General features: G+C 40.2%; 1 protein-coding gene across 1 annotated transcript in view; it reads right to left on the bottom strand.

Moving 5' to 3' along the window:
* Positions 1-14856: 14856 nt before the first annotated feature.
* Positions 14857-25576, bottom strand: part of PLA2R1 (phospholipase A2 receptor 1) — a 36957-nt gene continuing 26237 nt past the window's right edge. The window contains exons 22-29 of the mRNA XM_017825397.1: positions 25229-25364; positions 22084-22322; positions 21394-21562; positions 19914-20054; positions 19377-19493; positions 18765-18941; positions 18048-18077; positions 14857-17828 (exon numbers count right to left, since the gene is read on the bottom strand). Of these exons, the coding sequence (XP_017680886.1) occupies positions 17611-17828; positions 18048-18077; positions 18765-18941; positions 19377-19493; positions 19914-20054; positions 21394-21562; positions 22084-22322; positions 25229-25364 (1227 nt within the window). The 3' untranslated portion in view covers positions 14857-17610. The remainder of the gene's footprint in view (positions 17829-18047; positions 18078-18764; positions 18942-19376; positions 19494-19913; positions 20055-21393; positions 21563-22083; positions 22323-25228; positions 25365-25576) is intronic.

Raw genomic sequence — 25576 nt, 5'->3', positions numbered from 1 at the left:
AACTTTCAATATGCACATGAGAGGATGGTTTAAAGAACGAAATTCCAGATTGATCTGAACTTGGAAGCACTTTTGAGATAAAAAGAGCCTGTATGGAAAGTGTGGACTCACTAGGGGCTAAGCTGATGGCATTTAAAGGTTGCGATTGATTAAGGTGTACACTGGAGAGCAGCAGGTGTGGGGAACACACAGTTCAATATGCCATCAGCAAAGGCTTAGAAATTGTGTCTTTCTGAATGCAGGAGAGGCCAGAGAGAGGAATGGAAAATAAGGAAAATGCCTTTCCAATGGGAGATGAAGGAGGGAACAAACACTGGAACAACACATACTTCTAATACAAATGCTAAAAATCCAATGAATAAGTGGAGGGAAATCAAGTGTCTAGTCGTACGTAAAGACAATGACATGCTACACACGTGCAGGACATAGCAGAACCAGAATATAAAATATACAGGAAAGGTAAGAGTCACCTCTGGTGCTGATGAGGTAATGAAATTTATTACTGAGATCTTGTAATCAAATTAAATTAACAAAATAGGAACCCAGCAGGTGACACAGAATGCCAGTGGACTAAAATGTCAGCTTTAAGCAAATGTAGCCCTGATTCTGCAGACTGCCTGCCTGACCAGAAGGCCAGAGAGGGTATGCTGAGAGAGATCAAATGGGCAAAGAGGGTGGGAAATACAATCAACACTGTACTTCAGGTAATGCCCCCTTGTCTGGACACTGCAGCATTTTTGTGTAATGCAGACTACATTAGACTCCTCAATACTGCTTCACAGAGCAGTAGGACAGGGAAGCCACAGAAGAGATGCAGCCCCTTGTCTGGTCCTTATTTATGTGCAAGATCTTGACCTACATCTTCAGCTCATGGTTTCTGTTCCTGTGTTTACATTAAATATTCCCACAGGCTTGACAAAGGCCATGCATCACAGCAGTTGCACCCAGTTTCAAACGGGACAGAGACAGCAATGAGAAAGCTTGTGAAGAGGAAACAAAAAAGAGCTGCTAGGAACAGCAAATTCTTAAAGGTAGAGCTGAACTTCCTGAAGGATGCACAGCACAGCATCAGTGTATGCCATCTACTAAAGTCTTCAGAACTTGCAACAGAAAGTGGGCACCCATAGTCTCATCACAGGGTAGATTATTAGAAATAAAAGATTTAAGTCTTATCCAAATGCAAAAACACAGAAAGGATCATAAACCAACATGTTAAAGAAAAACAGAGGTAAAGAACAATAAAAAAGTCTGAGCAGCAACTAGCAAAAGGAATCCAAGCTAATATTAAATCTTTCCTTAGACACATCAAGACCAAGAAGCACACTGGAGTTTAACAGGTTGATGACAATGCAGAGTAAAAAAGAGGAGAGGCCAAAACATTTCCAGGGAAGCTAAATGATATATTTGCATGTGTTCACTGGAATAAGCAGATGATCCCCATACTTGAACCTTTCTTTTTGAGAGTCAGCAGAGACTTTTTCTCAAAGTGTGCTAACTGGGAAAGGCTATAATCCAAGGCAGGCAGAGTAAAAAATCCTCAGGCATCTGAGCTTTCTAAGGGAGAGCTGAACACTGAGAAAGAGCAAATCTACTCGTGGGCCTATCTTTCTCTTCACACTTTCTATGTGATTGGAGTCTGAAGGGTGGCAATGTGACACCAAACTCTAAAAAAAATTCCAGGGCGGGAAAGAGGCAATAGTATGAACAATAATAAAGGCTGGCGAGCCTAATATCTGTGCCAGGCAAAGCAGTAGAAACTGCAATAAAGGATAGAATTTGTCTGCACCTGGATAAATATGATATATTTGGATAGTGCCAACGCATCTTCTCTAAATGTAGTATTTACCATCTAGGCACCTAGACAGGTTTTTGATGAGGTCAGCAAGCACACAGATGAGTGATCTGGCTGATATGGTCCACCAGTTGTTTCTTAATCTGGATGAAAGCTCTTACTGGTTGAACAAATCAGCAGGCACTCCTCACTGGAACTTGCTATTTGGATTTTTCTATTGATGTGAGGGGGCTTTGTTGTATTTGTACCTTACTCATCATTTCTGTGAGTGAGATTGAAATAGCTTTTGTTATTACCCACAGCTTACATGAACAAGAACTACCTGTCTGTGACTCAACACTCACACAACTTGAGATAAAGTTTGTGGGTGGACAGTGCATATAAATGAGTTTATAGAACTTCTCTCTGTGCTTGACACCACAGGTAAATTAGGGAGAGACTATGAGAGTATTGCTATCAGCTTTTCATCACTGCACAAGTACTGCTGGTGAGCTGGTTTCATGTGCTTGACACAGAATACACGAGGAGGAATGTGAAAGACGAAGATAGCACAGAGCAGCACAGACCCCTTATGACTCAGATCTGCAGTGCTCTGCATGCGCACTAACCATTAATAAGCTTCTCGGCGAAACTTCTGAGTAGATTTTAAGCTATAAAGGCTTCATGATTTGGTCACTTCAGAGATCACCTCTGCGTGTGACATACTTCTATTGTGGAGATCATTAGTCATGTCCAAGCTGAACCTGTTCCTGTTTTGAAAAATCAAAGCCTACTCTCTTTCTTTTGTTGAGGCTCTCAAGGACTAAGTCTGCTCTTTATGGTAGCTTATGGAAGACATATTTAACAATGCTGCATGAGCATCTCTAGTTGTATTTTTAAATGTCAAAAAAAAAAAGGTAGTAACACTGTAAAACCAGTAAAATACCTAAACAGTACTATTATCACTCTTTGATTTGTATATGTCTTAATTATCAATGTATCTAAATAAATCACAAAATTCTTAAAAAAAATGAACAGGGGGTTGTAGTAGTGAAGTGCGTGTAGAGTTGTAGTTAGCTATCTATTTAATTGATGCTTACTTATATAGTCCTATTACTTTAAGGAGTGCATCTACATTTCTATTTCTTTTTTTGAGGCAATAATATGCCCACAAGTACTAAACCATCAATTTTTATATATATTCTATTAAACAGCAGCACTTCATTCTATGAAGTCTGTAAGTTTCTTAAGGAATAACCTGGGCTGGATCTATCATGGGCAGTATTTAAATGCTCCCACAGGAACCTGTGGACCATAATTTTAGTCCCATCAGCATGTGAAAACTTTGGAAACATTAGAAAACTCTTTATAAACAGTGAACCTGGAAGAAATATTCTGATGCTGTTGAACTGAAGCAACTAAGTCAAAGAATCACAGGATCTGTAGAGATCGCTTAGTGCACCGCACCCTCTTGCTTAGAGCAGAGTCAACTAGAGCAGATTGCCCAGGGCTGATCGATGTTGCATTTTGAGTATCACCACAGATGGAGACTCCTCAACCTGTCTGGACAATCTGTTCCAGTGTTTGATAGATACCAAAGTAAAAAAAAACAACCTTTTTCTTCTGTTTAAAAAAACATTTCCTGTAGGTCAGTTTGTGCCTATTGCCTCTTGTTCCTTCCCTGAATGCTACTGAGTAGAGTCTAGTTTCGTCTTCTTTACTCTCCCCAACTTTAGATATTTAGATCCACTGATAAGATCTCCCTGAGCCTTCTCTCCTCTAGCTCTTAGCCACTCCTCACATGACAAACACTCCAGTTCCATAATCCTCTTTGTGGCTTTTTGCTGGATTCAGTCCAGTAAAACCATATCTTTCCTGCACTGGGAACTCCATAACTAGATCCAGCACTCCAGATGTGTCTTAATGTTGAGTAGGGGAAAACGATCACCCACCTCAGCCTGCTGGCAATGCTCCTCCTAGTGCAGTCCAGGATACTGTTGGCCACCTTTGCCACAAGGGCACACTGCTGGCGCATGTTCAAGCTGGTGTTCACCAGGGCTCCCAGGTCCTTTTCTGTAAAGCTACTTCACAGCCAGTAGGTCCTCAGCCCTAGTAATGTGGTGGTGGTGAGGGGGCATTACTCAACATGTGCTGGATTTGGCATTTCCCTTTGTTAAATTCCATGAAATTCCTCTTGACTGATTTATCCAGCTTGCCAAGATCCTCCTGAATGGCAGCACAACCATCTGGTGTATCAGCTACTCCTCCTAGTCTTCAACTGTCTGCAAACTTGCTGAGGGTGCACTCTGTTCCATTATCCAGGATCATTAATGAGGGTGTTCAACAATATTGGTCCCAGCATTGATCTCAGGAGTATACCATTAGTGACTGGCCTCCAGCTGAATTTTGTGCCACTGATTATAATCTCTTGAGCCTGGCATTTCAGCCAGTTTTCAATCTACTTCATTATCTACTTGTCTAGTCAGCAGTTGGTTAATAAGGATACAGCCAGTGATGAAAGCCCTGTTAAAGTTACGATAATTAACATCCTCTGCTCTCTCTCCATTCACCAAGCTAGTGATTTCATCATAGAAGGCTATCAGATTGGTCAGGCATGGTTTTCCCCTTCATGTATCCATACTGATGACTCCCAATCATCTTCATGTTCTTAATATATTTTGAAATGGTTTCCAGAATGATTTGCTCCAAAACTTTCCTGGGTATTGAGATAATGCTGACTGGCCTGTAGTTGTGGATGCAGCCCACTGGGTCCCATGGACTTGTTTGTGTCCAGCTTGTTTAAATGTTTTGATCTTCTCTACTGAGGCTAAATTTTCATTGCTCCAGATGCTCTCACTGATCTCCAGGGGCCTGGGATTCCTGAAAACAAATCTTACTGGTAAAGATAGATGAAGAAGGAATTGAGTACCTCTGACTTTTCCACATCCTGTGTTACCACCACCCTACTCAGCACCAGGCTCACATTTTCTCTAGTCTTCCTTTTGCTGCCAAAACAGTGTTTCCTTTTGGAGCTGATGCACTTTATTCAAAGCACTGAAATATTTATTAGAGCACAAAGTGGAATTTATGTATCTCTCTTCTGTGTCCCACAAACAAGTACTGCTACTAGTGGAGCACAGCCTCACTCATATCCTCATGGTGACCTGTTGAATGTTTACTTATTGGTATAAAGTCCGACAGCTAAACTGTTTTCCCTTTATGAATCCAGCCCTTGAGCTGACAAACTGAAGTCTTCAGGGAGACAAGGTGCTAAAAGTATATTGATTTTAACTCAGGCACAGACATGGAATGCAATTGTGATCCTACCTTAAAAATAGGATGAACCAACCACTAACTTTGGAAGCAAATCCATAGAGCAAGAATAACCATATTTGTTAAACCTAGCATTTATCTTTAACCTTTACTCCCACACATTTTTATGGCCACAAGCCCTGCCAGAGAGGACGTGACAGACATGGCAAGTTAGGAACAAGTAAAAGGGAAGCCAAGAGTCTTGACTTTAAAAGCAAAGGCTAGTGAAGACTCCAAGTCAGAGTATATTTTATTATTCTAACAAAACAAATTTAAACACAAGCGTTGGACATAAAAAGAAAGTATGAGCAAACACAAATAGTGCTAGAGATCCCTTTAAACAGAAGTTGCCTTCAATTAGTTCATTTTTCTAAACAATACCATGGATTTTGAAAGATTGCTAATGCTGTAATATAACACCATAAGAACACTGTAATGAAACAAGCATGGGATGGTAATCTCACATTTTTAACCCAACACGTAACTGAAAATAGACTCGGTTTATCCATTTCTTTACTGCGTCATTTCAGCCCCTTCCTGTTACTGTGATTAGCCTGAACTGAGAACAAAAGTTACTTCAAGTTTAGTTGGAAAAAAAAGTTTGAAAATTAAATTTTACCAACAATTTTCTGGCAAAACATGTATCTGTCTGGCCTCAGAAGCACACTGGAAACAGTGATGGAATTAGGTACTTCTGTTCCTGCAAAGGGGTTTCCCCTTAGTAACAAGGTGTTGGTTTTGCAGCTTGCATGGTACTTGGCAATCATTCTCACAAGAAGACTGCCAGAGAGTAAGTTTTTTTCTCTCCATTTTATATATGGAAAACTCAAAGCAAAAAAACAGGTGAGTTGGCCAAGACGACATAGTGATGGTGAAGCCGGGAAACAAAGCCTGGACCTCCCCAGCTCCCAGCATTGGGCAGATCCTTTTGCCTGTACCTGCCATCAAACAGCACAACAGTAAAATGCACAACTTTTCCTTTCTCTTAGCCCTCTTTTTCTCTGAAATAGACAAATAAATACTTTTTAATTCATGGGCTCAGTGATTGACCTCTGATGTCATTTGGCTACTTATTAGTATTGTAACTGCCTAAGCAATGAAATAGCAGTGCATGCCCACACATCCTGAATACTCCACCTATTGGTTTTGTTTGCTTGGTTGGAGGCTTGGTTTTTTCCCTCACACGGGCAGGATGAGATCAACAGGACCCACAAGTGAAGGCATCTCACACAGCTGACACTTCAGTCAGGGTTGGGTCCCTCTTGCATTAATTCTTGTGCAAATGTGTGGATTTCCCCTCTAATCTTGAAGTGTGTGGTAACATACTGAGACTCATTTGTGGTCACTCTGCTTGAATTTTATTAGCTTTCTGTCAAAAATACTATAAGTGTTCACTTTACACAACCAGTTGCAATTTAAATTGTTCCTGGGAGGGATGGGGGATGGTTGCAGTATTCTGGAAATGCACACTTCATAATTACTCCAGTTCCTCATTTGTAACAGTTGTCAGTACGCACACACGAGTTGTATCAGAGCAACTAAAGAGAGTTGCAAATAGTCAGAGAATGAAAAAGTTCAGAAGGTACTTTGCTAGCTACCACACTGCCTCCTGGATGGCACTTCAGCTAGGTATGTAACACCACCTACAGCATTAAAAAGGCAAAAATACGCACAACTCTGATATTAAATTAATTGTCAAGTGGTTTAACTTTAAAAAGCTTGTTTAACTATAAGACTTTTCTCTAACAATCTGACACCTAAAATGGCATCACTCTGAACTATGGGACAGAAAAAAAAATCAGTTCAGCATCCCATATGACCTATTTGTTTTAAACAATAATGCATTCTACTACATCTATTTTGGCACTTACTTGTAACAGCTGATGTTTCTGTGCTGCAACCACTGTGTCAAGCAGGAAAACAGCTCCAATGTTAAGCAAATAATGAAAGTTGTTCCTAAATTTCTTCTCCCATCTTTGGTTGGGGTTTTTTTGTACTAGAATTTTTTCCCCTTTATTTTCTTTTGTTCTGTTTCCATTTCATGCTATAATTATAGTTAGGACTGGCCACTAGTTAAACACTGAATTGCACTGGATTTTGGTATAGTGCCCATATCTAACTCTTCTTTTCTTTTATTCCTAAAACACCTGAAATGGGTGAAAAAAACCCCTGCACATACTGTATAGTCATCTCTGTGGCTAGGTTACAGAGGAAGGATTTGAGCATCCAGATAGAGTGAGATATAAATACGTCACATCAGAGCTTACTGCCTAAAGACTGTTTTGTTTGTTTTCTTTTTGTTTATATTTTATATTATGTATATGAATATTTATCACAGTAGCTTCTGAATAATATTTTGTAAGGCACAGTATGCAGTTCGGTGCTTTTTCCTGCTTAACAGCTTTGAAAATCCCCCTTTTCCTTATTGCAAAGTGGTCAAGAGGCTGACAACAGTCTCCCCCCACCCCCTCTATGATTTATATCATAATAAATGTAGAACTTCTATTCAATCTCTAAAGTAATTCCTTAATGTTATACTTCAGCCTCAGGACTGCTAAATCCTACTATTGGGGAAAAAGGAGTCTAAGACTGAATTGCTACCCATCTTGATGAATTCAGTCATATATCACAAATTGTCTCCTCCCCTCCTCCTAAAAATACAAGCCACAGTGTTAAGTATTTCTTTTCCAAAGAGATCTACATTAGGTTTTATATTTTCCCAGAATGTTTTGTATGCACATTCCCAATCCAATCTCTTCCCTACAGGGTTAATAATTAGCAAACTGACTTCCCCAGCTGGTTTTGTTCAAAGTGCCGTCATCCTCCTGAATTCAGTCAACATCTATCAGAAACAAAGACGTCAAAGAAAACATATTAGGCTTCAGTATTCTCTTGTGAAGTTTTGGCCTCCAGTCAGAAAATTTTGTTATTTTCTGTGTAAGCTTTATTTTTCTTTCCATTACCAGCAGTTAGCGTGGATCAAAAGAATGACTGCTTTAAAATGCGATCATAAAACCAAAAAATGCTAGCACCGACATAGCACTGTGCACCTTCAGTTAAGTTTTGCATCTGTTTTGGGTGTCCTTATATTTGGGAACATGCTCCAATGTGGCCTTTCTAGGGCTCCAGCTTTTTGCAGCATCCCATGAATGTTCCTATGTCTCCAGAGGGAGACAGAAAACCTATTAACTGTGTCAGGGCTCTGTTTAAATACCTTTTCCAGAAACACTGAAGAATGTCCATGTCAGAAATAATTGTCTTCATTTTGCTGTTGTTATCCAAATGGATTAAATGCATCAAATTTCATAAAGGAAATTTTTAATGATTTTATGATCCTAGTAGTACTGGGATCAACGATTCCCACCCTTTCTCATAGCTTATGGCTTTGCTTTGAACATCATGGGCCTTGCAGTCTATCCCACAGCTCTTGAACTAGATTTGGCCACAGATATACTTCAGCAGATCCACATGGAGCTAGGAACAGATATTTGTAAGCCTGCCAAAAGCTGCCCTGTCAGTCAGTCATATCCTAGTGGTTTGAACCAGGCAGTTGCTATGCAGGAAGTTGCTGTTTCCACTAACATGTTATACAAGAGGAAGAAAGGGGAGTTTTGGACATTGCTGGCTCCTGCATAGAAGGTAGAACTGCTGCTTCTCCCCACAGGCTGTCCCCACCTGGGGCCCAGCTCCAGGCCTGCTGAGGCAACTGGATCACTCAAAGATGCATCACAGAGACATCTTCAAAGTACTACACAAGTAAAGAGATCATCAGGCATCCCATCACCTGGGTCTGGGACTTCAAGGGGGAAAACAAAAAAAAAAAATAAAGAGAGAGTAAAAGAAACAAAAAGTATTCATTTTTTTTTTCTGCATATATCCTTTTATTTTTGTGATCTTCATGAAGTGATTCTGGACCTTCACTTCCTTTACCCTGGATGTGGATTTTAGGTACCCAGGGCAGGTTGGATGTCTGTGTCCCCACTGGCTGCTGTAGCAGATGAATTGGATGATTCAGCTTCACTCATTTAGGAACTGTCTCTTTCTATCCAAAGGCAGATCACAAATTTAATTTTAGGTGTTTCCAATATCCCAGTTGCATGGCATTTGTGTCCAGAGATCCTAAATTCTGGTTCCTGAGCACTTGTGTGGGTCAGGAAGCTGGAAGGTAGGTTTGGGCTAGAAGGCAGTGGGATGTTGCATCAGCAGTGCCACAAACATATTCACACCAATATTTTCAGGTAAGGCTTACTCATCTTTACCCAGGGTGAGCTGAAAGGGCCATCCAGCACTGTTAGGAAGAATCCATGGTGGACTGATTTGTTTCTAAATCACAGTTATCCAACATAACAGCGCACACTGCCATTGAAAGTGACCCTACCACTTGCACTGGCTGCTTATCCAGCTATCCCAGTTATCTATCACATATTTCCTGCTGTGGTTCAGTCACTTAATTCTTGTTATAGTCTTCCCAAGTAGCAAGAAAAACTGAACCCTGTTCTCTTTACATGTTTGCTTTCACCAGTGAACAGCTCTTCCTTTCATCTTTCCTTCCATGAGGGTTTGCTTTGTGCTACATCAGAGCAAGTGGTCAAACAGCCTGTAAGAGCAGCTGAGAATCACTAATTTTCACTTTACAGTCTTTCAACTGGCAAAAATAAGGCAAATTTATATATAAATAGCAATAATTAAAGCTATGTCATCAACCCAGACTAGATTCTGGAAGGTCAAGGGAGGATGGATGGTCAAGGACATGATGAGGAAAGGAGCCCACATTGTCTTTCTTCCTTCTTTATGTAACCTTTGTCGACCTCACCGAGGCTTTCGATACTGTGAGCAGAAAAGGTCTGTGGCAGATTTTGGAATGTTTAGGTTGTCCCCCCAAGTTCCTTAAAATGATCATCTCACTCCACGAGGATCAGCATGGCCAAGTCAGATATGGTAACACACTTTCTGAGCCCTTTCTAATAAAGAATGGCGTGAAACAAAGCTGTGTTCTCGCTCCAACCCTATTCACATTCTTTTTCAGCATGATGCTCCAAAGGGCCACGGCAGATCTCGAGGATCAGGACGGTATCTACATTCGATGTCGTACTGATGGAAGCCTTTTCAACCTAAGGCGACTGAAGGCCCACACCAAGACCTTAAACCATCTTGTCTGGGAGCTGCTTTATGCTGATGATGCCGCCCTTGTTGCCCACACAGAAGCAGCTCTGCAGCGTTTAACATCCTGCTTTGCAGACGCTGCTGAGCTCTTTGGGCTGGAAGTCAGTTTAAAGAAGACAGAAATTCTCCATCAACCTGCACCTCAGGAAGTCCCCCATCATCCCCACATCACCATTGGCCAATCAGAGTTCAAATCAGTCCAGCAATTTAATTACCTAGGCAGCCTCATCTCCTCAGATGGTAAGATTGACGGGGAGATAGACAACAGGTTGGCAAAGGCATATAGTGCCTTCGGAAAGCTTCATAAAAGAGTTTGGCGAAATAAACACCTGAAGAAAAGTACAAAGATCAGTGTTTACAGAGCCATTGTGCTGTCTGCTCTCTTATACGGTTCTGAATCATGGGTCATCTACCACCACTACCTGTGTCTCCTAGAATGTTTCCATCAATGCTGCCTCCGTTCAGTTCTAAATATCCACTGGTCAGATTATGTGACCAATACATCTGTTCTTGAACAAGCAGCAGTCACAAGTATCGAGGCCATGTTGCTGAGAACGCAGCTGCGTTGGGCAGGGCACGTCTCCAGGATGAAGGACCATCACCTCCCTAAGATCCTGCTTTATGGTGAACTTGCCACTGGCTGCCGCAAGAGAGGAGCCCCGAAGATGAGATACAAGGACTCCCTGAAACAACATCTCAGCCTTGGCCATCTTGATCAACATAACTGGTCTACTCTGGCCTCCAATCAGGAGGTCTGGAGACACACCATCTATAACGCTGCTGATGCTTTTGAGAAAGCACGCAGGATCACCCTTGAGGAGAAAAGACATCGCAGAAAGAATCATGCCTTGCAGAATACACCATTTAAGGAGTCTTTCTGCTGTGCCTTTTGCAACCGGACATGCCTATCTCGTATTGGCCTTTTTAGCCACCAATGTGCTTGTAACAAATGTGGGTAGTGCCCTTCCCAAATCTTCATTCGTGAAGCCCAGCCATGGGTAACTCAACCACACTCGGACATCCTAACACATGTTGTGCATGTTCCAGAGGTGGTATGTGAGTGGGACAAGGCACTCTGGGAGCATCCAAGGATATAAGCTGCATCAGCTGCCTTCCTGGATATGATGTGTGGGGAATAGTCACTCTGCTATTTATACTACAAGTATTAAAAGGTAAAGGAGCCACTGTTCCTGTAGGTGTTCTATTAATCTCTTCTTTCCCAATGGAAAGCCTCCCAGAGCTGTTCTAATACATTTCCACATTTAACTTAATGGTACCTAATGTCTTTTATAGCACGATATATCCCATATGTACAATTCCATCTTCAATATTTGCTTCTGAAACAATATTTAAAGTAATTCAATTTGCCTCTCAACAAAATTTTCATCCCATAAGACTAGCAGGACACAATATGCAGCAGCAGAAACATTACCTTTTTACCTTTTCAAAAAGAATCCTTCTGACATCTTGAATATTAAATACTAGAAGATATAATGCCTAGGTCATGCAAACATTTAGGTAGTATCAGATTTCAGGTACATAACAGGTAAGCCTGCTTGCAACAAGAGAAACAGCAAATGAAACTAGTAGAGATGAAGCAAAATTAAGGTGTGCTGGGACTGTAGCAAATGAAACCTTACATGACTTAGAATATTCTTTTACTTTATATTAAAAAACTATGTACTCCAGCTCATTGGCAATGTTCAGTGTTAGGGATTCTGCTTGCATACCTGAAGGAACCTGGAAGCATCAAGCTCTGGTATGGTGTCTCAAACCCAGCAGAAGTGAAGCCATGCAGCACAAAGCTGCTGACGAGGTAGAGTCTGTCTTCTATCAGCTCTGTTAAAGCTTGCTTCTGGCTTCCAGAAGGGGCTTTCCAGGGGCTTCTCACTTACAATGCACACAAGGCTTATGGCAGGAATAAGTGGTAAAGCAGATTTAATCAGGTTATGGCTGGGATCAAAGGCCTAAGATCATGCTTTAGAACAAATGACCTGAATAAATAGCTTCACAAGAGGAACGTGCTTGACAGGATAATTATCAGTGTTCACTAAAAAAAAATTAAAGAAAAACCACTGAGGATGTTTTTGCACAACATAAATGGAAACTTTTAATTTCTGAGGATGAACATTCAACTATAAAAATCTGAAAACATACAGGGATAGTTTTGTTTTCCAGTGTTTTCTGAGACACTGACCCAGCTACTGCATTCTACTAGTCCACCCACTGAGGTTGGATGGCCTTCATTACAGGAGGACTGGGAAAGTCTTAGAAACGCATCAGCGTAAGGAAACAATGTTATAAAACTAAGACTTTGAAGCAAGGCTTTATTACAAAATTATTCTTGGTACCCTTTCTTATGGTTTAGTTTCTAAGATCAGAATCCAAATCATGGTCTTCCTGCATAAAGATAATGGATATAGAAAGCGATCAGCAACTCATGCTCTGAGTGACTTACAGAATAAACTGTGAGAAGAAGAAAATTAATCTGCTTTCAACAGTGCTGTGGAATGATTATTTATGCAATAGATGTCTAAAATGTCTACTAATTGTCATTTCTGTGGCTTAATTTTTCATTTCCCATGAAAATGAGTAAGTATATGCCTGCACTGATACAGTCAAGAAATAAAATACTAAAATAAATCCTTTCATCAGTAAAGAGACATGGCTGGAGCATTTTCAGTGAATTACCTTTCCATCAAAGGCATCAGAACCAAAACATACCACGAAGATATTTATTTAATACTCAGGAACCCAAGTGGATTTTCGCATTACTCACCAAGGAAAAGAAAAACCCATTGACCAAGGTAAGGACTTGGATTGTCCCATTCCAAGCACTTCAATGCATCCCATTAAAGTAGCTGAGAAGGACTTGGAAAGATATCTTAACACAGCTTTATAACTTTGTGGCCGTGGCTAAGAACCCGCAATAACATTTGCCATCCTGCAACTTGGGAGTTTTGCTGCTCATTTGACTGCACTTCTAAAGGATCCAGAGCAAATCCCTGTGATTTTTGATCTTGCACAGCTCGTTTTTTCAGCTCTGTGTGTACCACTACCATCTACTGGCCGAACCGAGACTGACTGTGTTTCCAAGCATCAAGATCAACCTTAGTTCTTTCCATCTCAGAAGAGCATGAACGCCTGTGGATTTGCTCCTGATGGTTACTCACATATCTACATCAGGGCTGCACCAGATTGTAAAAGATCAGCGCTGGCCTGCAGGGGTTTAGAGCCAACATTCCACTGGTTACCAGAGGAAATATTATAATATTATTAAAGCTCAAGCAGGGGTCTCTTTTTTTTTGTGGATTTTTTTTTTTTGAGCTGTGGATTTAGAGTCCTGTTGCTGAATGTGTGCAATTTAGCTTTTAACCAAATAAATGCCCTGGAGGAAGGGTATGCCATGGATTTCATTACAGTGGGTTTACTATTACAAGAGACTGAGGATGCCTGTGACCACACTGAGGGAGGGGCACCATAATGAAAGAAAAAAAGTAGGGGGTTAAATTAGATGGGAATTTGTGCAGAGGTGCCCTGGGAACCAGAGTTAGTCAAGTCTCACAGAAATGCAAAAACCTGTTTTTTCCCCTATGCTCCTCTGAACTGCACAGCCCAGATTTCAAACAGCCCCATGGCTCTGCTCTTGTCATGACCCAGCTGAAAAAGTGTGTGTGTATGAAGGCAGTAGAGGAAGGAGAATCCCTGCATAAGGGAGGGCAGCACTGCACCCAGGGTGACACAGCCAGGAACCGTTTTGCAGAGAAATCACGTTGCCCACTTAAAACCTTGTGCTACAACCTTTCGCTCTGTCCAGTCGTGCTGGACATCTCCAGCATACATATGTTCCCATTGCAGACTCATGTCCAACTGGGATGTGACAGCTGCATTGCCTCAGAGACATGCTGCAAGGATTGCTAAAGGCACTGGGAGGTAAATTTTCTCCTGGAATGGCATCTGCAAAAATCAGCACATGAAGTTTTGACAAACCCCAATATCTGGCAGAGAGGGCTTTGTCATATATTGACCTGAATGTACCTGTCTCTGGTGGGGATACCTTTCCATACCCCAAGCAAACGAATGATATGAAAAGATTTAACACTTCGCTTTCAGTAAGAAGATTGAAAGATGTTAGCACAGCAGACAAATCTGCAACATTCCTTTGCCTATTCAGGCTCTGGGAACCCAGTTCTTGGACACAGGAAGCACTTTGGTGCTATCCGTGGAAGCTACTGTGCTGCAGTCCATATATCTCCACCTTGTTTGTGGCAGAAACAAACAGGCTCCCACACAACACACCCTCCACAGTTCAGCAGGAAAATTCCTCCAGCCCATTACTGATGGCCCCAGCTCCCTACTGCAGGGAACAGGCAGTAGGCTGGGAGAATATCTGTATATCAGTGCCATGATCCCATCCATCATCCTCACTGATGATGCTTTGACTCCCACTTCCTTTCAGCATCTCCTGCACACACTTTCTGAGGCATCCTGGGAAACACTGGTACCACCATGTGTGTGGAGATCATACACAGTGCCCAGGTCTAGGTCCAGTCACATAGCCACAAAGGAGGCTGGTGCAAGCTGTCCCTCTCCTACCAGGATGACCTGATGCAAAGCCTGGCCACTGCTGTTATGAGACACTAAAGCCTCCCTCTTATTAAAGCTGGGGAAAGAGCCAAGAAAAATTACAGCACAGAAAATTATTAATCACGCTTTTATTTTCCAGTTGAAATAATATAGTAAATCTCACTGCCAATATCATCAAGATCATCAATAAAAACAACAGTCATCACATATTCTGATCAGGGACAATATATAGACCTTTGATTAAGGGAAAACAGTTGAAAGCCATTAGTAACAAAATCCAGAAGGAAGACTAGAAAGCAATCAATGATTACATTCTTGAGTGAATAATACCTGAAATTCTAATAGTTAAATGATGAAAGATTTAAAAATAAATATGTAAAGGTCTGTTCCTTCAAAGCCATTTCAAAGTAGGAAGAAAACACTGTTTGAACTCTTTTTCCCTTAATGCAAGCTCATCTACATCAGAGTCAATGAACGATCACTATTTTGAGGTTAGGGTTATTATATCACTGCCATTCAAATACATTTAAATGATTAAAGCAAACCTCAAGGAAAATTGATAAAATGCCTATGTCAAGTATTGTGAAAAATACAACTTCATTAACCACATAAAAATCTGACCAGAGTCTGCATAAATATTAACAGCTTTGTAGCCCAATAAATACATGTCCTCACAGATGACACAGCTTACTCTTGTAAACGAAACTGCCTTGCAAGCCACTCTGCTTTCTGTACTGTAAGAAGGCAGTGAATGCGATGAAGGGGATTTGGTGGTTTAAGTTCCTCTAATTGTAGTTTAAATAGGTGAAATTCTCGTGGGGAAAGTAGAGAAGGTCATGAGCATTTTTCTTCTTTTATTTTGGTGGTAAAGAAGCCACCATAGTTCATACACATAAACAGCAGATTATCTGGCAATTGTACTCAAAAGTTGCAGTCCACAAATAAAAAAAGTCTCACAGATAAATCTAGAGGGCTAAACAAAAACTTTTAAAATATTACTGAAAAATAATGTATAGGGTCAAACCATTAGACAAAATATACTCAGAAAATCTATTTATATTTTATATGATAGAAAAATCTCAGATTAAGAATTTGTGATAGCTACGACCTTAGAAGTTATCAGAAACAGTAGGCTGAAAATTATATTGGGATCAAAACCATCTGCAGCCTCTTTGACCACATTTTTGAATGGTTCTGTAAACCAGCACAGAAATATTCTATGTACTAAACAATTTTTTTAGAACAGCCCTATATATAATTATGAGTAGGCAATTTTTGTTTGGCCATGTAAAATCTAACTAAAAGGTAGTCATACATTCCTGTGCATGTGAACAAATACTGTGTAAAAACATTTCAGTTGGCCTTAGCTGCTTGCTCAACTCTGAGGAACATACCTCCATCTTAGGACTCTTGCAAAATGCTGAATGAGTCACCTTAAAACAAACAAACCAAGAAACTGAACAACAAATGCAGCCCTTCACAGCAGCTTTTAGAGATGACTGAAATTACAGTAAATCCATTCTGAAGAAACACATCATTAACCATTTGGTTTTCGACATTGCAATAAAAATAAAAAATAAAATCCCTGAAAAGCTTTCAGAGAGGTGGGTAGAGGACTGGTTAGGGTGGTGGGAGTACGAGGGAGAGTAAGCACTTCTGTCCTGGGCTGCTGTAACTGAGATAGCAGAGAGACCTGAGCTGGCTCCTTCACAACCATCAGCCTGCAGACCAACCAGTCAGCAAAATTCATCTCCTTTCTTAGCACCTTAGTATGAACACTGAAAGGGAAAGTGTCTGCTACATGGGGTTAGAGGACTCTAGCACCCTTTGGGAACAGCACTGTGGCTCGCCCACTTATCACCCTTCGCTTTTGAGAGCAGGGTCTCAGAAGAGCCTCCATGAATACTGCTTGCAGAAATACTGTCAGTAAAGTCACTTGTTACTGTAACTTTAGCAAGATTTATAACAGGGGGTTTTTTCCAAACAGATATTGATCAAAAATGTCTTTCAAGGAGGTTGATGGGATTCCATGTCTAAAATAATCTTAGGTGAGAGATTACATAGCTAAATCTTTAACAAGATGCTGGACACATCTCAGGATGACAAAGCCCATATGCTGTTACATCTCTGGACTAATTTATTTTATAACATGAACTAGGCATCACAGGCCAAACTACCAAAACTCTGGCACTCTCAAGTCAAAAGTGACTTTATCTCCCTGCAAACTTGCAAATCTACCTGGCAATAATTCACTGTCTGAAAAATAACTGTTAATTTTGCAGAAGGGATGGCTAGTTAAAAAAACAAAACAAAAAAAAGTCTACCCCATCATCCTTGGAACATGTTTCAGAGTTTCTAAATTCAAGGTAAATTTTAATGCTGCCTCATGAGCAGATTATGTGATGTACAGAAACAAAACATAAAGGCCCACATGTTCCCAAAGGAAAAATTTGCATGAAAATCCCCATTCCTCTGGGACCTCAGACACAACTGCCCCACGTGAGTGGTTGGAGGTTTATGGTGTGTGAGTATTTTCAACTCCTGGCTTGTCCCAGAGGAGCAAATTTCCCAGAGGAGCAAATTTCTCCGCCTTGCGTCCTCAACTCATCCTGCCACAAAGCAAAAGCCCTCCAAGGGGAGCCCCTACAGCATTCATACCGATAGCCATGATGGTTTCTCAGACTATGGGTACCCTGGGGGACTCCTGAGAATGAGAAAACCACTGTAGGTTGTGAAGTTTCACAGAGAATAGAAGACCAGTTGCTACTTCTGATCAATTAATTGTTGTCACTTCTCTCAAAATCAGAAATGAGGATGCTTTCTTCCAAAGCAGGAACGTCAGCATTAATCTGTGGTAAATAGGCATTTCTGACCCACAGTATGTGGTGGAAGAGTCGGTTATTCTGTTTGTACAGGCACCACAGAAAAAGGGAAATGGCAGCCAGCATCACCAACGTCACAAGAATAGCCAGAGCTACAAGCCCACCATATGATGCTGAAAGGGAGGGACAGAAATTGTTGTTAAGCAAATATAGCTACAATTATAGATAGTTCTAAATATATAGCTGTTTTATGGAAAACGTATTAGTACTTCTTATATATGTCACACATTTTAATTTACAGGTTTAACTGTGTAAAATGTTATCTCACAAAATATCAGCTCAAAATGTGTATTACTCCTTATTAAAAAAAATGAAGAGTATATAGAACTTACCATTTTCAAAGGGTTCTGTTGCATCAATATCTGAAATAAAATCCAGAGCAATCACAAAATTACCCACAGAGGTAACAGAAGTTATTATGTATACTCACTGTAAAACGGATACTGAGAAGACAACCTACCTAAAACCACACAAGAAAGCACTGTTCTTTGTTTAATTTGACTCATGTCAGTGTTATTTCAATTGGCCAAGTTAAACATAATCTAATCTGTTACTTGAAATCCCTTTAATTTGGTGGAACATATTAATTGACATTTGTGCATGGATGAACAGTGGTATTTACCCACTTTTTAAAGTACAAGTGCATGAACAGAACCATGCAGAGGTAGGTTAATCTAGCTTTTGGGTCCAGCAGTGACTGCGGGATTTTGTGTGGGCTCTGGAAATTCTTCAGCTCTCTCACAGGCCCATGTTCCTACTGGCATGGGGTCTGTACAGCTCTCCCAGGATGTGGCTGCCCGCCCAGCGGGGCTGCGGAGGTCAGCCTGATGCCACAGAAAATCCAACGCACTTGGCATTAACGCAGTGGCTGCTCAGGTTCCTCAAAAGGAGGTCACCCTATCTGGTTGGGGTTTTTGCAGGTATTTTTCTTCTAATACCAAGGGACAGAATTATTTAAATGAAAACTAACAGCAAGTAAGCAAGCAACAAGGAACATGTAAAACAGTGGTTAGAAGGATACAACTGCCTTATTTTTTGGAAGAACATACCTGCATCCATTTTACACACAAATCCCTTTTTTTCTCTGCATGGAGATAATTGCCAGACTCCATCTGTGGTCCTCAGGCTGACACAGAAATTCCCTCTGAGATGGTCAAAGTCAGGTTCCCTGATGCCCCAGTTAGAATAATTTAAAGCAGAACCATCAAACCAGGAGACTGTCTCATCTATGGGCAGAAGTTACAAATCATTACAAAATAGCATATTATTTTGATAAAGTATCTCTGTTTCAGTTGGACTTACCCTCACATAAAAAAATACTGTATTATGGAATGCAAGGATTTTGTCTGTTTGGCCACTACATTACCTTTTTTTCTTGAAGGTTTTAAAAACATCCTGTGTAGTTAACACAGAAAACAGTCTATAGTGCTTCTCTAAGCAGGAAAAAGAAGTTTTCACATGCGTCTATGCATATTGAGTATTCAGAATACTGGTTACGATTACAGAAAGCTTGACCCGTTTTACTACATCATAAACAGGCAACAGTCAGTGAACAAAATCTCAAAAGATAAGAGTCTTTTGGAAGATGGCTATGCTAGCATTAAAATAACCGAAAACCAAATCAGATTCTTACATGCAGTTCTATTCCACTCAAAACTTACTGTCTGTAACAAGCAGGATGTTCAACCAAACCATTTGCACAGAATAACCAAAATTGTGTAGCTCTTCCAAAACGAAGGCATTTTCATCTTCATCTTGAATAGTTAGAAGATTTGATCCTATAAATTAAACAAATTTTTAAACAATCCACGCCATTGAAATGTAACACTGCATTTCAAAAAGTTAGTGTTATGAGACTTGACGGAAAAGTTTGAAAGGTCTGGTTATACATCATAAGTTCTTAAACTTGTAATTAATATGAAAATGTTCAGACCAATATAAAACTGTTCTTACATGACTTTAAAACTAAAGTTTGAAGGGAAAAAGTTTCCTTTTATGTGTTATTCGAGAAAGCAATATTTTCACATGGAAAGGAACATTTTTTTGATTTATGTTGCCTCCAATTTCATAGTTTGCTTATGAGTTCCACTACTGTTATCTTGAAATACAGAAAACATATGCCACGGTTTCAGTAATTTCAGAAAATATGTATAATTTTAAGATATCACAATGACATTTGGTAGCTACAAAACAATCACCTTGATTTTTGCAGACTTCGTATGCAGTATCAAAACTCGTGCCCTGCAGAACTGTGGAAAAGCTGTAGCAACTGCTTTTGAATTTGATCCAGGGTACAGTTTTTTCTGAACATAAGCCTTTATAGGCATTGAGTTTCTTTTCTGTGATAGAAATAACAGCACAGCTTTATAGGCACAACAAAATGCACATTATTATAACATTCCACACACTGTTCTGCAGTAATGCTAATAAGCATATTATTGCATTATTCCTCTATTTTTCAAAGTGAAAATCTAGTGGTTGCATATATTTGTATTAGAGGAGTAAAGTTGGTTTTATTTCTGATCAGAAGCCTTCCTGGATTGCAACAGTGGGATCAGAACAATCTAACTGGTAGGGATGTGCAGAGGGAGTCATGAGTCAGAGCACTCTGGGCTGCCCAGCACCTCCCAAAGGGCTGGGGATTTCCAAGGACCACAAAGCCTCTCTCCAGCAAGCCACAAAGATAAAGACCATGGCACAGGTGAGAGTTTCCCATCGGTAAGCAGCAGGTAGCCTCTCCAGTGGGCAATATGCTGCAGCAAAGAGTCCCTCTGACTCAAGGCAACTCTGCAAGGTCACTTTGTCATACCCCGTGTCACTTTTTGGCAGTGCTGGAGACTCAGCTACATTACTTATGGTTTTATATGCCTCCTACTTTTACTATAAAACACATAAACCTTAGGCTATACATGATTACACACCCTGACACCCCAAAAAATCAGTCAGCTTCATTATAAAAATCCATGCTAAAGAATAATTTTTGTCTTGAAGGATTCCAAAACAGCTTTCTACTCAACAGAACCAAAAAATATAATAAGCTGTAGGTGAACCTCTGGTGATCAACACCACTGAATAGGAACTATTTGGAGAACTGGATTCTGCCAAAGACCCTGCAGTCCTGGACTAAATGGAGTTCTAGACCCGAATTATGGATTCAACTGAAGCCCAGGTAACTGCCGGAGAATTTTAGGAAACATATTTTAGGATACCGGAAAATATTCTTATCTTTACCAAAAAAATTTGCAAAATCTTTAACGTGCTTATAAGTGAAGATGTGACTAATTTTTCACTTTGCTCTAAATGCTTCCCTTCTCCCATCCCACAGTTAATTGCAGCAAACTGAATTTATTTCCCTTTGAGCTAAGTTATAAGCAATCCTCATTTTTCTCAAATAATATAGTGTTCACTGAAGAGACAAAGTGATTTTCCTTTTTCTTTTCTGTTATGAAAATTGTCTTCACATTCTCCTACAGATCAGACCTGATGGCCAATATTTTATGGGGAAAAATGGTTTCACAAATAGGAAATACAGAGAAACAATGCAGAAATATACTTCAGTTTTAAATAATACTTAACCTTGCTTAACTTCAAACCAATGAATCTCCTTTACATATTTCCACTGTTAGTACACACATTTGCAGCTGCAAAGATTTGATATAAATCTTAACTCTGACTTACTAGGTGGCACATGGCAAACTGCTCCTTGCAGAAGTTGTTCACAATTTGTGCTTTTCCAATGCCCTGAAGTATCAATGTAAACACAACTGCCAAAGGCCTGGGACTCGTTGTCTTCCCAGAAGGTAAACAAAGACCTAGTCCCATCCGACCATTCAAAGTTAAGCCCATTCTGCCAAAACAAATTTCAGGTTATCTTTCCGATATGCTTTAGCACCATACAAGTTAATCTTCTTTTGGTGGCAGGTATTACAGAATGTCTTCTAATTTTCTAAAGGCTGGGTAGATCCAGAAGAATCTACAAAAGGCAGATCCAATGATCCTCCCAGCTTACTTTTGGGAGACTACAAACTACAACTAATCTGCTGCTTTCAGCAAGTGGTTATTCGGGCCATTGGCTACTACAAATGAAACAACAAAATTTCAGCATTGACACTACAAGAATTTTTTTTTGTGTATTTTTAGAAGTTTTCTATGGCTTTTGTTTTTCAGTAGTCTTTGCACCAAACTGGCTCTCATCAGACTTATACATTACGTTGCAACAAAAAAACATTTAGGGCTCAAGCTTTCCAGGGTTTCCTTTCCAGATGCAAACTTTCTGTGACTTCAAATGAATGACACAGCTCACTAGCTTTTTTCCTGGAAAAACTCCTTTGCAGCATCATATCCACAGCCAGGTAGTCTACTACGTACATCCGAAGTGAACAGTCCAATCCAGTGGTTGTATCCCAGCCGATTCACAATGACTGTGAGGAAAGCTTGGTGATACTGGTCTGTAATGCTGACCAGCTCTGCACTGTTTGCCATGCAGGCTTTTAAAGCTGAAGACCATGTAAAATTCCCACTTAATAGTTTATACATTCTGTTTCCATATTCTAAAGTATCTGGCACAGGATACATTTCAGATGCATTGATGACATGTCTGGATGTGTCTGTTATAAAGAGAAAAAAAGGATTTATTTATTTTTAAAACAGACAACTTGATCATAGCTGAACAGCTCCTAAAAAATCAGAACTATCCTTAAAAACAAATCTAAAAATTGCAAACTCCTTGGTTTTAGGAAGGAGTGAAATTTAAAAAGATGATGACTACTAGAGCAGTACCTAAAATTCCATCATAACACAAAACTCATCACGGGAATGAATGAGTTTAATGCACAACAAAAAACCCCAACCTGAATGAGGTCAGTTCCACTGACTGCATCTTTTGAGGTCAATAAGAAATCACCTGGGATTTGTGCATATCCCAAATGTCCAGTAGCAGTGGGCTGCAGAGTGCTCTGACCCCAGATACCTTGCATGTAAATTAGATTACTTCTTTTTTGACGTGTTATTATTAATAATTTCCAAGATCAGTCTACAGCATAAAGCCTGGCCTCAAAGATGATTGTACTGGCACAGCCTTTAGGATAACAAACTTTGGCTCATGGTACGAGTGTGGGCTTGGGAGTTTCTTGAGCTCATCTTCACTAACCATGAGCCAATGTAGGGGCACTTAAAGAGAAATCCTCTATGCATGGAGACTCATCTCTTTCTGATGATAAACTAACACAGCAATGTCCAAAACAATGAAAGGAAGAAACAGGCTTTTTAGATTTAAGAAATTAAGACAGTCTCCCATGATGAAAAAAATCAAGAGAGAGACCATCTCCACTCCAGCTCAGTCTGCAATGCTGCTGGGCTCATGCTTCTACAGAAGGCAAATGCCTTTGCTAATGTGCATGAATGCCCCCAGTGAACTTTAAACAAGACTACTAAAATAAAGCAATGCTATGGTTTTAATCCTGTTTGTCAGTTTGGATTAATTATTTCTGTCTGTAAAGCCTCTCTGCGATTACAAAATCAAGTGGTTGCTTTTCTACAAGGTAGAGTGTTTTTAGACTTGGTTCCCCCTTTATGACTAAGAGAGGAGGAGGAGTAGTGTTAACAAGCACCTTAAAATAGTAAATGAATTTACTACTTGTCATTCACAAATCATGTAAAATTAGAAACTTCTAAGCAAGTAAAAGTTCTAAGCAAGTAAAAGTTCTGCTCTTGAGCTAACTGAAGCACCCTGTTTTGTTCCAGCTTTCAGTGTGTGTCACTTGTTTAAAAAAGGCAGAAAATGCTGTAAATTGCTGACACAATCCTAACTCAAACATCATTAAGAGATCAGAGCCCCGTTCAGATCCCCTGTTGCTTTATTTCATTTTAGTCTCCTTCAGAAAATAATTCAAACAGGGGGAAACAGAATGCAGACAGGATGGCAGAAGCAAAGCACCAGCTCATCTTTCCAGGAATTGACACATTTGTTTGGACACTTGAGCAAATTTAGCAGTTCACTACTGCCAACAAGAGGCTGTCTCACTACTCCCTTACTTGCTTCTCTGCTCTTCCTGCTGTGTATTCCTTGGTCTGGTGTTTGCCTGCATAAAGCTAACTCAGCCTGACTCAGCTGACATGACATGAATTAGGGAAAAATAAATAAATGAAGCAGGCAAAAAAAAAAGATAGGAAGGTTTTCGGCTGAATTAGCAAGATGAACTGCCTGATAATTTGGAAGAGTGCCATGGGTGTCCCTCTGGAGAGGCAGGATGGTCCCTTCAAACCCAGGAGCACTCTGCTGTGTGTGGGGCAGCCCTGAGCTGCATTTCATCCAGGGCCCATGGGCCACTCTCACTTTCACCCAGTTGGGAAACACATGTAAGATCCTGAGCACCTACTGCAGCCCAAATCCCTCCCAGAGCACTTGCCACCATACGGCAACTGTTCTCCTTCCTGCCTCTTCACACCTTCTCCAACTGTCTGAAGCAGCAGCATTTGGGAGGTAACTGAAACACACTGAAACAAAAGCAGGAAAGCACTTTTTTTTTCCTACACTATGTACAGAATTACTCCGGCACTCCCTGCAACTGCAGTTCACAATAAATGATGTAAAATACAAGTTCCGTGCTTGAGTCACATGCGAGCACTGCCCAGAGCTTACATTTGTTCGTTCTACTTCTCAACTGGCCCTACCTCCCCTCCTATGAGTTGTCTCTTTAGACCCAGAGCTTAACCAAGAAGTGATATATAATACAGAGTTGAGCCACAGAAAACTACCCCCGCGGTAAATGCAGCAGCCAAGGAGACTCCTCACAGGCTCAGATTACAGCCCTCCCTTTGCTTCAGGGTTAATAATTTGCTGCTGATCTATTTTGGTAACATGCTCTGGCAGCGTCCTGCTGGCAGAGGTGCAGCAGCCCCTGGGATTGGGCTCCAGAGCTGCACAAGCTGCTCATGGCTCTCAGCCGAGAGGCAGAACTGGAACGTGGCTTGAGGAAACCAAACAATCCGTGTTCCTCGCAAAAGCCTCGTGCTTCTGGCAAGTGGACTTCATAGTACCAGAATTAGAGAAGTGTGAAAAGAGAAGCCAAACCCTATTCAATCAGCCAGTCAGTTGGCATTGTTCAGAAAAATAAAATTTCTAGAGTCTATTCTGATCTAATATTGCAAGTTACAACAGCCCACCCAAAATCATATTTTCATCAAAATTACCCTTAGTTTTATCCTTTTGTAATTTCATGCGGTTACTCTGCTGCCATGAGAGAAGATATGAAATTTCATCTCTATTCCTGATTCTAAGACTCACAACAGAATGCTCAAAGTTAGGAAAAAACTTCATAACAGAACACTTTTAGCAATTAGTTCCACATCACAGGTACTGATTTGTTAAATAGTGTAGAGCTATTCTGTCTAAATATCAAATGATCTTAGAAATCTTTTATGTTCCTGGCTTTAGAGACACCTATAACAAGCTGTTTCTAGAGGAAAATTAAGTAAGAAAAGAAAACAGAAGTAAAGCAAGACAAAAACTTACCCTGAGTCTTTTGGCAGATAAACCCATAATTTTTCTGACAGTTTTCTAAGTACCATTTTCCCGTAAAATAAAAATTAGGGTTATTTGATACCAATGTACACAGTGGAAGTTGTTCTTGAATGTTAAAATGCTGTCTCTGTAATCAACACAGAAACTTATATCAATTTAAAAATATACTGTGTAAAAAACCGCAAAATTATTACATTAAATTTAGGAAATAATTATCTGAAAATCTCTATTACGAATATTTAGGTAGAACAACAAACAGTCCTATAAATACAGTTTGAAACAATAACCTCATAATAAAATAACAAGCTTTCACAATGGACTAACTAAAATGCTAACCCC

This window comes from Lepidothrix coronata, unplaced genomic scaffold (genome assembly GCF_001604755.1).
Source record: "Lepidothrix coronata isolate B3197 unplaced genomic scaffold, Lepidothrix_coronata-1.0 Scaffold118, whole genome shotgun sequence".
NCBI classification, from domain to species: Eukaryota; Metazoa; Chordata; class Aves; order Passeriformes; family Pipridae; genus Lepidothrix; species Lepidothrix coronata.
Note: the sequence above shows the minus strand (reverse complement) of the source record. Positions and strands in the feature narration are given on the sequence as shown.